A 15,666-nucleotide genomic window follows, 5' to 3' on the forward strand; every position below is an offset into this window, starting at 1 on the left:
ACCCCTTATCCTAAGACTATTATCCCTGGTTCTGGACTTCCCCAACATCGGGACCATTCTTCCCGCATCTAACCTGTCCAGTCCTGTCAGAATCTTATACATTTCTATGAGATCCCCTGTCATCCTTCTAAACTCCAGTGAATAAACGCCCAATTGATCCAGTCTCTCCTCATATGACAGCCCAGCAATCCCTGGAATCAGTCCGGTGAACCTTCGCTGCACTCCCTCAATAGCAAGAATGTCCTTCCTCAGATTAGGAGACCAAAACTGTACACAATATTCCATGTGGGGCCTCACCAAGGCCCTGTACAACTGCAGTAAGACTTCCCTGCTCCTATACTCAAATCCCCTAGCTATGAAGGCCAACATACCATTTGCCTTCTTCACCGCCTGCTGTACCTGCATGCCCACTTTCAGTAACTGATAAACCATGACACCCAGGTCTTGTTGCACCTTTTCTTTGCCTAATCTGCCGCCATCCAGATAATATTCTGCCTTCGTGTTTTTGCCCCCAAAATGGATAACCTCACATTTATCCACATTATACTGCATCTGCCATGCATTTGCCCACTCAACTAACCTGTCCAAATCACCCTGCAGCCTCTTAGCGTCCTCCTCACAGCTCACACCACCACCCAGTTTAGTGTCATCCACAAACTTGGAGATATTACACTCAATTCCTTCATCTAAATCGTTAATGTATATTGTAAAGAGCTGGGGTCCCAGCACTGAGCCCTGCGGCACTCCACTAGTCACTGCCTGCTATTCTGAAAAGGACCAGTTTATCCAGACTCTCTGTTTCCTGTCTGCCAACCAGTTCTCCAACCACGTCAGTACATTACCCCCCCATACCATGCGCATTGATTTTGCACACCAATCTCTTGTGCAGGACCTTGTCAAAAGCCTTTTGAAAGTCCAAATACACCACATCCACTGGTTCTCCCTTGTGCACTCTACTAGTTACATCCTCAAAAAATTCCAGAAGATTCGTCAAGCATGATTTCCCTTTCATAAATCCATGCTGACTTGGTCCGATCCTGACACTGCTTTCCAAATTTGCTGCTATTTCATCCTTAATGATTGGTTCCAACATTTTCCCCACTACTGATGTCAGGCTAACCGGTGTTTTGCTTATGATTGGCAAGGCCGGCTGCCCAAAAGCCCAGTGAAGAACTGACCAACCCACCCACACCAGCCTTTGTACCAAGACGATCGACAAGGGAGCGCAAAGCCCCAGTTCATCTCACCTTATAAATAAGTGTACCTTTGACTTCACGGCGGAGTGATATTATGTATTGAACTCTTTGTAACTTGCATTACACCTGACCACCAGAGGGCCCACCTGTTGGAGTCCCAAGGGATCCCAGCATCTCTTGGGAGCACAGTATATAAGCAGGCCACCCACGAGGTACCTGCACTCTGGAATCTTAATAAAGGAGCTAAGGTCACACTTGTTCATTACACACAGTACTCAGTCTCACCATTTCGTATGAGTGTAACAGTTGTTCTACCTTAGCTCCATACATTGCTTTCCCACACAGCTTGGTGTCATTTATAAAGATGGTTATTTTATTTACAAGTCCCTCATTAAAGTTACTCATCAAGGTTGTGAGGCTCAAAAGTCCCATGACTGACCCTTGGAGAGTCTGTTGGCCATAGTTTTCTAATTGGAACTGCTACCTTTGATTGCTATCCACTGTGGCTTATTATCTAGCTAATTATTCACACAGTTTGCAACTCAAAGTCCAGCTATTTAAAGGCCAATTTTCTGACCTTGGGCAGGAAACCTTGACCGCTGAGAGAAATTTAGCCAATTGAGAAATTGCATCCATTTAACATTTAAAATCTGATTATTACCCTCTAATTCTGACAATTTTTCAACCTGTGTTGGCTTGGATTTATTAGAAGTGATGTGCATTTAGGGGAGTACTGGGAAACGAGCGATATGAAATCAAAACGAAATGGTAAAGAAAATCAGGTGGATTGTAAAACGGGGGCTGATTGCCTATCACCCATTTTATACGACCGCATCGCCTAAGACAAATTTTATCCTCATTACCTTTACTCTCTCGGATTGCTTTCTTCATAAAATACAGTAATATTTTTCCACTAATGTATAGATGATGCTGGAGCTCCCAGGTGACTTGGCTGCACCAAGGCTTGATGTTTTTCAAGCAGCACATTTAAAATGCAGGACCCACGTGCTGCAGATCACCAGGCAACTGCATCACTTCACCAATTGCTCCTGCTCATTTGTGCCCCAGTGCACTACTCTCTCTTTCACAATAACAACACAGTATACAATCTGATTGAATGGATTGTTTGTCTTTGCGACAGATGTAAGGTTTAGTTTCCTCTCACATTTGCTTGGGAATGGCAGACCAATCACCACTAAGGATATAACGTTTCACAACCGATAATATCGGGTCCTGGCTGATCTAGGTCTTGACTTGTTGGGCCGTGACAGGGGTTCCTTCACTTTCAAAAGCATCCATGACTAACAATAGGTCTGCCGGTTGTGGCGTTTCCACCTCCGGTGTGGGCAACGGCAGATGACTCAATGCGTTGGCACAATTCTCAGTGCCAGGTCTATGGCGAATGACATAATCATAGGCAGATAATGTCAGCGCCCACCTCTGGATGCGGGACGATGCATTGGCATTGATACATTTGTTTTCCGAAAACAGTGAAATGAGTGTCTTGTGATCTGTTTCCAGTTCAAACAGGTACTGATGCATCTTTTTAACCCCATACACACAGGCTAGTGCTTCTTTCTCTACCATGCTGTAGGCTCTTTCCACCTTTGGCAAACTTTTTGAAGCATATGCAACAGGTTGAAATTTGCCCGACTCATTAGCTTGTTGGAGCATACAACCAACTCCATATGACAAAGCATCACAAGCCAATACTAGACGCTTACACAGATCATAATGTACCAGCAGCTTGTTAGAGCAAAGCAGATTAGTAGCTTTACCAAAAGCTCTATCTTGAGATGCACCCCAAACCCAGTAGTCGCCTTTTTTTTTAGCTGCATGTGCAGTGGCTCTAATAAGGTACTCAATCTAGTTAAGAAATTACCAAAGTAGTTGAGTAGACCAAGGAACTAATGTAGCTCCGTCACATTCTGAGGCTTGGGTGCACTTATGATGGCCTTGGTTTTCGAGTCCGTAGGCCTGATACCTTCAGCAGCAATTTTCCTCCCCAGGAATTCGAATTCCGGTGCAGTGAAGACGCACTTCGAGCGTTTCAATCTGAGTCCCACTTTGTCCACACGATGTAGAACCTCTTCCATGTTGTTCAGATGTTCGGCGGAGTCACAACCTGTGACCAATATGTCATCTTGGAACACAATGGTTCTAAGGATGGACTTCAATAGACACTCCATGTTCTTCTGAAATATGGCTGCAGCCAAGCGAATTCCAAAAAGGCACCTGTTGTAGATAAACAGTCCTATATGAGTGTTGATGCACGTAAGTTTCTTCGACGTCTCGACCAACTCCTGTGTCATGTAAACATAGAAAATAGGTGCAGGAGTAGGCCATTCGGCCCTTCTAGCCTGCACCGCCATTCAATGAGTTCATGGCTGAACATTCAACTTCAGTACCCCATTCCTGCTTTCTCGCCATACCCCTTGATCCCCCTAGCAGTAAGGACCTCATCTAACTCCTTTTTGAATATATTTAGTGAATTGGCCTCAACAACTTTCTGTGGTAGAGAATTCCACAGGTTCACCACTCTCTGGGTGAAGAAGTTCCTCCGCATCTCGGTCCTAAATGGCTTACCCCTTATCCTTAGGCCGACGTCAGATCCAGTTTAGTGAATGACTTCCCCCTGGCTAGCGTTGCAAACAGGTCATCAGCCTTCAGTAGCGGGTATTGATCCTGTTTTGAAACTCGGTTAATCGTAACCTTGTAGTCTCCACAAATCCTGACAGTGCCATCACTTTTCAACACTGGAACAACAATGGGGCTGGCCCATTCGTTAAATTTGATCGGTGATATGATCCCTTCAAGCTGGAGTCTGTCCAGTTCAATTTCGACCTTCTCCCTCATCTAGTACGGAACTGCCCAAGCTTTAGGATGGATGGGTCTTGCACCCGAGTCCACGTGGATCGGCACCTTGGCTCCCATGAAATTGCCGATGCCTGGTTCAAACAGCGAGGGTAACTTGCTCAGCACTTGAGCATATGGAGTATGCTCTGATCTCGTTCCAGTTCCATTTGATTTTTTCTAACCAGTTCCTGCCGAACAACGTTGGATCATTGCCTGGAACAATCCATAACGGTGAACCGCACCATCATACGACACCTTGATTACTGCACTGCCAATCACCGTTATGAGTTCTTTAGTGTATGTACGCAACTTGGAATTGACTGGACTCAGCTTAGGCCTCACAGCCTTGGTATCCCACAGCTTGTTGAATGTCCTCTGGCTCATTATTGATTGACTCGCACCCGTGTCCAATTCCATCGATACCGGCATACCATTAAGTTTTACATTAGACATTATCGGTTGGCTCTTTGTTAGAAATGAATACAATCCATACATTTCCTCCTCTGGTATCTCGGATTGCATATCTGGATTCGAGCTAGACTGGTCATCATCCTCCATGTGGTGTGTCGCAGCATATAAAATTCTGACGGGATTGGACAGGTTGGATGCAGGAAGAATGTTCCCGATGTTGGGGAAGTCCAGAACCAGGGGTCACAGTCTAAGGATAAGGGATAAGCCATTTAGGACCGAGATGAGGAGAAACTTCTTCACCCAGAGAGTGGTGAACCTGTGGAATTCTCTACCACAGAAAGTTCTTGAGGTCAGTTCGTTAGATATATTCAAAAGGGAGTTCGATGAGGTCCTTATGGCTAAAAGGATCAAGGGGTTTGGAGAGAAAGCAGGAATGGCGTATTGAAGTGGCATGATCAGCCATGATCATATTGAATGGTGCTGCAGGCTCGAAGGGCCGAATGGCTTACTCCTTCACCTATTTTCTATGTTTCTGTGTCTCCGTCTCTGCCCCTTTTGCCTTCTCTTGCAGCCGTCTTGTGATTGAAGCTGTATTTCCTACCTGCAAATCCACCCCTGCCGCCAATGGATTCTCACTGGTGTTCCACACGTCCCCACACGTGCTGATTTTTAAATATTGTTTTTTACTGCGCATGTGCAGATTTTTTTTCTTCTGCACATGCGCGTTGCCCATGCACAATGAGTTGGTCGTTTAAAAAAAATTTTTTGAGCGCATGCGCTACGCATTTTAAGCGCGCACTCCAAGCACTACCCCTCGAGATCAAGTTGGGTAGCGCCAGCGCGACAGGATGCATATGTTTGCAGAAAACTTGCAATTTTTTTTCCAACATGCGTACAGGTCAGTGTATGCCTTTATTTTTTCTTGGGGAAAATTGGGGCCCTAATATGGTGAGGCACAAGCACTCTGAGGGAATAAAAGAGAGCGGCTACAGAACATCGGTAGCACACCAAAAGGAAGAAAATTAACTACGGTCAACAGAATACAGCAAGAACAGAAGATCGTGCCCCAGAGAGCTTGGAAGCAGGACTCATCGGTCCCAAGTCTCGTTGTATACCTATTGCCTTTATTGAGTATTATCTTTGTATATCTTTGTCATACTCGATAAATTCTCTGGCTTGATTAAAGAACATAAGTCCGTACTGTTATATATGTAAACTTGTATTTACTCTGTACAGCCATCAGAGGGCTCATCCCCTGGAGTCTCGAGGGATCCCATAATCCTTTGGGAGCACAGATATTTAAGGAGGCTTCACAGGTTGGAGAGGCACTCTGGAGACCTTCAATAAAAGACTACGATCACACTTTACTTTGAGCTCACAGTGTTCAGTCTGACTCTTTCTCCATACATAACAACTGGTGACGAGAAACAGAAAGCGAACCCAAAGATGCAGTGAACAGTGGGCATCCTGGAGAAATTCTCGGAGTGAGATGATTGGGAAACTTTTGTGGAGCGACTCGACCAATACTTCATGGCCAAAGAGCTAGATGGGGAAGAGAACGCTGCCAAACGAAGGGCAAGCCTCCTCACCGTCTGTGGGGCACCAGCTTATGGCCTCATGAATAATCTGCTCACTCCAGCGAAACCCATGGAGAAATCGTATGCCGATTTGTGTACGCTGGTCCGAGAGCATTTGAACCCGAAGGAAAGCATTCTGATGGCGAGATACCTACAAAAGGAAGTGGCGAGTTATGTCACTGAGCTAAGACGCCTTGCAGGACATTGCAAATTTGGAGCACAGGCTCGGAGACTTTTTCGTACTTAGCATTGACCACGAAACCATACTTCGCAAACTTTTGACTGTAGAGATCCCAACCTTGAGTAAGGCCATAGCGATAGCCCAGGCGTTCATTGCCACCAATGACAATACGAAGCAAATCTCTCAGCACACAAGTGTTGATAAAAGTACTGTGAACAAAGTGATGTTATTTTCGAATTGTAACGTACAGGGCAGGTCACACATACCTGCAGCTATATGTCCGCAGATGTCTGAGTCCACCATCAAGGGTGATGAATGCAAGGCCATTAACACCTTGTTGGTGCTGCGGGGGTGATCATCGTTTCCATTCATGCCGATTCAAAGAGTACGTTTGCAAGGGCTGTGGAACAATGGGACACCTCCAACGAGTGTGCAGGCGAGCCGCAAATCCTGTTAAACCTGCAAACCACCATGTTGCAGAGGAGGACAGATCCACGGAGGATCACGACAAACCAGAGCCTCAGACCGAGAAGGCAGAGGTCAGAGGTACATGGGGTGCACACATTCACCACGAATTGTCCCCCGATAATGCTGAATGTTGAACTAAATGCACTCCTGGTTTCAATGGAGCTGGACACGGGCGCGAGCCAGTCCATTACGGGCAAAAAGACTTTCGAAAGATTGTGGTGCAACAAGGCCTCAGGCCAGTCTTAACTCCAGTTCGCACAAAACTAAGAACTTAGATGAAAGAACTGATTCCTGTAATCGGCAGTGCTACCATAAAGGTCTCCTGCGATGGAGCGGTGCACAAGCTACCACTTTGGGTGGTACTAGGCGATGGTCCCACGCTGCTTGGCAGGAGCTGGCTGGGAAAGATACGCTGGAACTGGGACGACGTCCGAGTGGTATCGTCCGCTGACGACACTTTGTGTGCCCAAGTCTTAAACAAATTTCCTTCGCTGTTTGAACCAGGCATCGGGAAATTCCAAAGAGCAAAAGTGCAGATCCACCTAATTCTGGGGGCGCGACCCATCCATCACAAGGCGAGAGCAGTACCGTACATGACCGCTGCCACTACTGAAAGCCTGCGGGCCTTCTTTCCCACTCATGACCTACCCGATGTCCTGGTGAACGACAACAGGCCATGTTTTACCAGTGCTGAGTTCAAAGAATTCATGACCTATAACGGGATCAAACATGTCACATCTGCCCCGTTTAAACCAGCGTCCAATGATCAGGTAGAGAGAGCAGTGCAAACCATCAAGCAAGGCTTGAAGAGGGTAACTGAAGGCTCGCTGTAGACTCGCCTATCCTGATTCCTGCTTAGCTACCGCATGAGACTCCACTCGCTCACTGGGATCCCACCTGCTGAACTGCTCATGAAAAGAGCACTTAAGACAAGGCTCTCATTAGTTCACCCTGATCTACATGAACAGGTAGAGAGCAGGCGGCTTCAAAGTGCATACCATGATAGCGCAAGTGTGTCACGCGAGATTGAAATCAATGATCCTGTATTTGTATTGAATTATGGACAAGGTCACAAGTGGCTTCCCGGCAATGTCGTGGCCAAAGCGGGGAGCAGGGTGTTTCGGGTCAAACTTTCAAATGGACTCATTCACCGGAAACACTTGGACCAAATGAAACTCAGATTTACGGACTATCCTGAGCAAACCACCTTGGATCCTACCTTTTTTGATCCCCCAACACACCAGGCAGCCCAGCAAGGCCAGCTGCACAGCAGCCCAGCGAGGGCCGAACAAATGATTCAACAATACCAGCTTTCACACCGAGACGATCAACCAGGGCAAGAAGGGCCCCAGATCGACTCACCTTGTAAATAGTTACACTATTGACTTAGCGGGTGAGAGCGTTATATATGTAGGCTTGTATTTACTCTTTACAGCCACCGAGGGCTCATCCTCTGGAGTCCCACGGGATCCCATAATCCCTTGGGAGCACAGGTATTTAAGGAGGCCTCACAGTTTGGAGAGGCACTCTGGAGACCTGCAATAAAAGACTAAGGCACACTTTACTTTGAGCTCACTGTGTTCAGTCTCACTCTTTCTCCATACATAACACGTACCTTGCAGGTCAAAATTGGTCAATAATCCTAGGTTGGGTGTCCTCTGTCTCATAAAGGTTATCAGATTGAGGGTTTTCCCTTGATGATAATTAACCGTGGAAGGATCGAGCTAAATGGTTTTGAGGTAGAGCTTGGTGTCATCAGTGTACGGGTGGAAATTGATGCTGCGTTTTCGGATGATGTTGCCAAGGGGCAACATGTAGATGAGAAATAGGAGGGTGCCAAGGATACATCCTTGGGGGACACCAGAGGTAACGATGTGGGTGCCGGAACTGAAGCCATTGCAGGTGATTCTTTGGCAACGATTAAATAGATCAGAATGGAACTAGGCGAGTGCAGCCCCACCCTGCTGGACGAGGGTGGAGAGGCATTGAAGAAAGGATGGAGTGGTCAACCATGTCAAAGGCTGCAGACAAGTTAAGAAGGATGATGAGGGATAGGTTACCTTTGTTACAGTCACAAAGGATGTCATTTGTGACTTTGAGAGCCGTTTCGGTTCTGTTGCAGGCACGGAAACCTGATTGGAGGGATTCAAACATGGAGTTGCGGCAAAGATGGGCACGGATTTGGCAGGCGATAACACGTTCAAGGATTTTAGAAAGGAAAGGGAGGTTGGAAATGGGATGTTAGTTTGCAAGGATGGAGGGGTCAAGAGTTGGTTTTTTGAGGAGGTGGTGATGGTGGCAGATTTTAGGGAGAGGAGGAGAGTACCCGAGGAGAGAGAACTGTTAACAATGTCAGCTAACATGGGAGCCAGAAAATGATCATCATCATAGGCAGTCCCTCAAAATCGAGGAAGATTTGCTTCCACTCAGGTGACTGTACAGTCCAATACTGGAATTACAGTCTCTGTCACAGGTGGGACAGACAGTCGTTGAAGGAAAGGGTGGGTGGAGAGTCTGGTTTGCCGCACACACCTTCTGCTGCCTGCGCTTGTTTATTGCATGCTCTCGGCAACAAGACTCGAGGTGCTCAGTGCCCACCCAGATGCTCTTCCCCCATTTAGGGTGGTCTTTGGCCAGGGATTCCCAGGTGTCGATGGGGATGTTGTACTTTATCAAGGAGGCTTTGAGGGTGTCCTTGAAACGTTTCCTCTGCCCACCTGGGGATCGCTTGCCGTGTAGGAGATGTGAGTAGAGCGCTTGCTTTGGTAGTCTTGTGTCGGACATACGGACAATGTGGCCCACCAACGGAGCTGGTCGCGTGTAGTCAGTGTTTCGATGCTGGTGATGTTGGCCTGATTGAGGACACTGACGTTGGTGTATCTATCCTCCAAGGAGATTTGCAGGATCTTGCAGAGACATCGTTGGTGGCATTTCTCCAGCGATTTGAGGTGTCTACTGTATATGGTCCGTGTCTCTCAGCCATACAGGAGTGCGGGTATTACTACAACCCTGTAGACCATAAGATTGGTGCCAGATTTGAGGGCCTGGTGTTCGAACACTCTCTTCCTCAGGTGACCGAAGGCTGCCAGAAAAGCCAGAAAATGAAGTTGGGTGGTTAGCAGTTTGGTGGGAATAGGCTCGAGGGACCAGAAAGATTATGAGGAGAGAACGGAAAGAAACTGGAGAAGGACCGAAACTCACTAAAGTTAACGTAAACAAGAAAACAGTCTTAGAAAAAGTTTTGCCACTAAAGACTGACAAAATACCCAGGACCTGAAGGTTTCCAAAAAATTGCAAATGCTTTAGCTGTAATCTTCCAAAGCTTTCTTGATTCAGGAATTGTCTCTTTAGATTGGAAAAATGCAAATGTAACTCCATTATTTAAGAAAGGTGAGGGAGAGTAACCAGGAAATTATAGACCTGTTAGACTAACATCTGTTGTGGGAAAGTTATTGGAATTTATAATTAAGGACAATGTGACCGAGCATTTGGAGAAATTTGAGCTGATTAGAGAGAGAGTCAACTTGTATTTGTAAAGGGTAGTCATGTCTAATCGAATTCAATTTTTTGAGGAAGTAACAAAAGTAGTTGGTAAAGGAATGTCTATGGATGTTGTTTATATGGACTTCTAGAAGACATTTGATAAGGTTCCACATAAGAGACGGTTAGCTAAAATAAAAGTTAATTGAATTGAAGGCAAATTACAGACCTAGTTAGGAGATTGGTTCGGCAGTAGAAGACAGAGTCGGGATAATGGGTATGTACTCGAATTGGAAGGAAGTGACCTGTGATGTCCTACAAAGATCTGTGCTTGGGTCTCAACTATTCACTATATTTCTATATTTGTTAATGACTTAGATAACACAATCGAGAGCCATATATCCAAGTTTGCCAATGACCTAAATATTGATGGTAAAATAAATAGTGTAGACGGAGGCATAGAATTACAAAGAGACATTGATAGATTAAGTGAGTTGGCAAAACTGTGACAGATGAATTTCAACGTTGGTAAGTGTGAGGTCATTCATTTTGGACCAAAAAATGATAGATCTGAGTATTTTTTAAATGGTGAAAAGCTAAGGACAGTGGAGGTCCAAAGAGATTTAGGTGTCCCTGTGTACAGATCACTAAAATGTACGAGTTAGGTACATAAAATAATCAAAAGCCTTTATATCTAGAGGGCTCGAATATAAAGGGGAGGAAGTTTTGCTAGTTTTACAAAGCCCTGGTCAGATCACCACACTAAAATGAGTTCTAAGGTGATTGATGAGGTCAATGCGGGATCTACAGTCTCTGTCACAGGTGGGGCAGATGGTGGTTGGAGGGACGGGTGGGCAGGATGTTTGATTTGTCGTATGCTCCTTCTGCATTTGTACTTGGCTTCCGCATGCTCCCGGCGAAGAGACTCAAAGTACTTGGCGCCTTCTCGGATGCTTCTTCTCCACTTTGAACTGTCTTGGGCCAGGGATTCCCAAGAGTCGGTGGGAATGTTGCATTTTTTCAAGGAGGCTTTGAGGGTGTCTTTGAAGCATTTTCTGCTCTCCTAGGGCTCAGCTGCTGTGACGTAGCTCGGAGTAGAGTGCTTTGGTAGGAAAAATAAAAAAGCAAATTATTATTTAAATGGAGAGCATTTACAAAATGCTGTAGTACAGAATGATCTGGGGTTCTTGTACATGAAACGCAAAAAGTTAATATGCAGGTAAGCAAGTAATCAGGAAGGCAAATGGAATGTTGGCCTTTATTACAAGGCGGATGGAGTATAAAAGTAGGGAAGTCTTGCTCCAACTGTACAGTGCGTTGGTAAGACCATACCTGGAGTACTGCTTCCAGTTTTGGTCTCCTTATTTAAGGAAGGATATACTTGCATTGGAGGCAGTTCAGAGAAGGTTCACGAGGTTGATTCCCGAGATAAAGGGGTTGTCATATGAAGAAAGGTTGAGCAGGTTAGGCCTATACTCATTGGAGTTTAGAAGAATGAGAGGTGATCTTATTGAAACATATAAGATTCTGAGGGGGCGTGACAGGATAGATGCAAAGAGGATATTTCCCCTCATGGGGGAATCTAGAACTAGGGGGCATAGTTTCAGAAGAAGAGGTCGCTCATTTAAAACAGAAATGAAGAGGAATTTCTTCTGAGGGTTGTGAATCTTTGGAATTCTCTACCCCAGAGAGCTGTGGAGGCTGGGTCTTTGAATATATTTAATATGGAGATAGAGATTTTTGAATGATGAGGGAGTCGAGGGTTATGGGAAGCAGGAGGGTAAGTGGAGTTGAGGCCAGGATCAGATCAGCCATGATCTTATTGAATGGCGTAGCAGGCTTGAGGGGCCAAATGGCCTACTCCTGCTCCTATTTCTTATGTTCGGGAGTGTAGTATCGGGCATGTGGACTATGTGGCCCGCCCGTTGAAGCTGATCGAGCGTGGTCAATACCTCGATGCTGAGAATGTTGGCCTAAGAGAACTTTGACGTTGGTGCGCCTATCCTGCCAATTAATTTGCAGATTTTTATGGAGGCTGCGTTGGTGGTGGTACTTCAGTGCTTTGAGGTAGCTACTGTACATGGTCCATGTCTGTGAAGTATATAGGAGGGCGGGTATCACGACTGCTCTGTAGACCATGAGCTTGGTGCCGGGTTTGAGATCCTGGTCTTCGAAAACTCTTTTCCTCAGACCACATCTGGGCACTGTGTACAGTTCTGGGTACCGCACCTTAGAAAGGATATGTTGGCCTTGGAAGGAGTGCAGTGTAGATTCGCCAGAATGTTACCAGGGCTCCAAGGGTTAGATTATGAAGAGAGATTATACAAACTAGGCTTGTATTCCCTGGAATATAGAAAGTTAAGGCGTGAATTGATTGAAGTTTTTAGGATTTTGAATGTAATTCATAGGGCAGATAGAGAGAATCTTTTTCCGCTGGTCGGGGAGCCTAGGACAAGGGGACATGACCTTAAAATCAGAGCCAGGTAGTTCAGGAGGGAAGTTAAGAAGCACTTTGTCATGTAAAGGATAGTAGAAGTGTGGAACCCTCTCTCAAAAAGTAGTAAATGCTAGCTCAGTTAATAATTTGAAATCTGAAATCGATAAGATTGTTACTCACCAAGGATATTAAGGGAATTCAAAAGAAACCGCTTTACCCAGAGAGTACCACTTTCTCACCACACTCTAGGTAAAGAGGTTTCTTTTGAATTCCCTATTGGATATCTTGATGACTATCTTATATTGATGGCCTCTAGTTATGCTCTTCCCCACAAGTGGAAACATTCTCTCTGTAGCCACTCTTATCAAAACGTTTCATAATTTTAAACACCTCTTAGGTCGCCCTCAGCCTTTTTTCCAAGAGAAAAGAGACCCAGCCTGTTCAACCTTTTCTGATATGTATACCCTTGCATTTCTGGTATCATCCTTGTAAATCTTCTCTGCACCCTCTCCAGTGCCTTTATATCCTTTTTATAATATGGCGACCAGGACTGTATGCAGTACCGTGTGGTCTTACCAAAGTTCAACACAGATTTCGTATAACTTCCCTACTTTTTACTTCTGTCCCTCTGGAAATAAATCGTAGTGCTTGGTTTGCTTTTTATGGCCTTGCTAACCTGTGTCTCAACTTATGAAAGAACATGGCAGAAATCTTTCTCGGTGAGCGACTTTGAGGTAGAACCAGCATGTGTGAAGTGATGTTTATTGGTGAGTGGACCTTTATTTGCCTGCTTCCAATGGGAAGAATAAGAATTATGCAGTCTTCCTGAATAGAGCATCGGTGACATTCTTGACGCATTGGTTGCCAGCACAACATTGTTATGTATAATTGATGACAAATGCTGGACTGATAAATGCTAAATGCTGTAAATTAGAAATAAAAACAGAGATTGTTAACCTCATATTGTTAACCTACCATTTCTGTTTTCAGATGCTGACTGACCTGCTATGTATTTCCAACATTTTTTATTTTTAGTGCAGAAATAGTAAAGGTGTTTAATTCAGTTTATCATTGTTTTTTCCTTTCCCCCCACAGAATAAGACTAAGCCTCATTTAATTTACCAAATTGTTGGCCATGATGTTCCTTTGCAGCTTCTACTACCGGGTAAGATCACCGTGATGTGCCGTATGTTTTAGAAGTATCTATCAGAACCTTAACACATGTGTGAAGAATTAATTGACATGATGTGTTTATGCACAAAGACATATATGAGCTCATATAAAAGATCAAAGTCGATTCAATGAATGATGTTTTGAAACTATATTACATACGGCAGCACAGTGGCTTGACCCACTGATGAAATCGTAGGAATGCATGGCTGTGACATGGGTTGTTTCCTGGAAAGACAGAGGTAAAACAGCTGCCGGTTCGTATTTGGCATTGTGCACCATCTCACACACAAGTCAAAATTACCCCCATAGTTTCTCACATAGTCAGTTATCAATTTGAGTTGCGATGCCGTGGAGAAGCAGCGAGCTGAAGCCAAGGTTCCTCGCTGAGAGGAACAGAAAGTCAGAAGTCCTGAAATTTGTTTGTTAATGAAAAACAATCTGTTTTTCTCTATTCATCAATAACCTGCTAACAAACTCGCAGGAATGCATGGACTTGAAATGTGTGATTTTGGCAGCAGCTCATTAATTACGGTCCTGTTTTTCATTAAACAAGGAACTTTGAACTGTTTGTCTGGTGTCCCGCACGTGGCAAGTTATCGGGTTAGAGATTCATTCGGGCTTAGACTCGGTGCAGCACAGGCAGCGTGTACCCCAACTCAGAAGCCGGAGGCTGCCCGAAATTGGGGCTCAGGCCATATTAATAGGCCATTGTTAGACGGCTGCCCAGAGTGCTTGCATGATGGGCCTGACACATTTAGCAGTGACTCAAACGCTCGCGCAGATTGGGCACAGGCCATCCCACTGCTAAATGTTTCAGCGTTGTGCTAGTTTTATGCATGAAAAACGGGCACAATGCTTACCAATTTCTCCCCATAGAATGACAATATATGTTAACCCATCCATTCGGTGGAAAATATTATGCAGATGATTGAAGACAAAGGCCGTAAATTGTGGCCTTTGAGTGCATACAAGGTGAGCACACGCCCGAACAGGCCTCGCAAGTGCCGGGTTTAGGCGTACGATGCTGCAAGTTCCGGGTTTAGGCGTACGATGTATGCATATGCCCGAACAGGCCTCACAAGTGTCGGGTTTAGGCGTGCACTGCACACGCACCTAAACCCGGCACTTGCGATCTCGTACGAATGCGAGTAAAGGTCCTCCACGGGCGGAGAGTTGGTCTATTTGCCTAACTCCTGCCCAGCGAATATTCTTAAAACGCTTACACCTGGTAAGAGTTTTAAAAGATAGAAAAAATAAATGTTATGACTAATTTTTATATTAAAAATCCATTGAGGTAAGTTTATTTTTAACTATTAAAACAACTTTAAAATAAATTTAACAAAAAATCTTATTTTTCAAAAACATTTAATTTAATTCAATTTCTATTAATTTTAAATAAGTAAGGTGTTTTTTTATTTATTTATTGTGTTTTCTTTGTTTTTGGGGCTATTCCCATTCATAGTAATGGGGGCTTTGTACAAACGGAGCTCCCATCACTGTCAATGAGAAAATACTTCATTTCGATTGATCGTCTGGCCCACGCGATCCTAGGATGCACTTACGCTCCTGGGATTCGTGGGGCTCTGCGCTGGGCTGCACATCTAGGCCTCGGAGCGGAAGTATTTGTTCCTCCGGGATCACCAGGTATTTTCATAATTTTTTTGGCTGTCGGCCGACCACAATTTCTGGGCCCATTTTTAAAAAGAAAGATTTACATGGGCAATTTTAAATAATATGTGCTTGAGGATTATTGATTTATAAGCCCAGACATTATTGTTGCTAATATTGGCAGATTAATACTATACAACATGGTACCGTGGTTAGCATATGTTAATGAGGTTCCCACCTGAGTCAGGCAGGTGCCCGAGCCACCAGTAAAAATAAATA

The 15,666-nt window shown here is 44.8% G+C and overlaps 1 protein-coding gene across 2 annotated transcripts in view; it reads left to right on the forward strand.

Moving 5' to 3' along the window:
* Window positions 1–15,666, forward strand: part of adam22 (ADAM metallopeptidase domain 22) — a 472,931-nt gene that overhangs the window by 268,695 nt on the left and 188,570 nt on the right. For both annotated transcript variants that reach the window (XM_070881347.1, XM_070881348.1), the window contains exon 7: window positions 13,702–13,771. In XM_070881347.1, coding sequence (XP_070737448.1) covers window positions 13,702–13,771 — 70 coding nt within the window. The remainder of the gene's footprint in view (window positions 1–13,701; window positions 13,772–15,666) is intronic.

This window comes from Pristiophorus japonicus, chromosome 5 (assembly GCF_044704955.1).
Source record: "Pristiophorus japonicus isolate sPriJap1 chromosome 5, sPriJap1.hap1, whole genome shotgun sequence".
Lineage (NCBI taxonomy): Eukaryota > Metazoa > Chordata > Chondrichthyes > Pristiophoridae > Pristiophorus > Pristiophorus japonicus.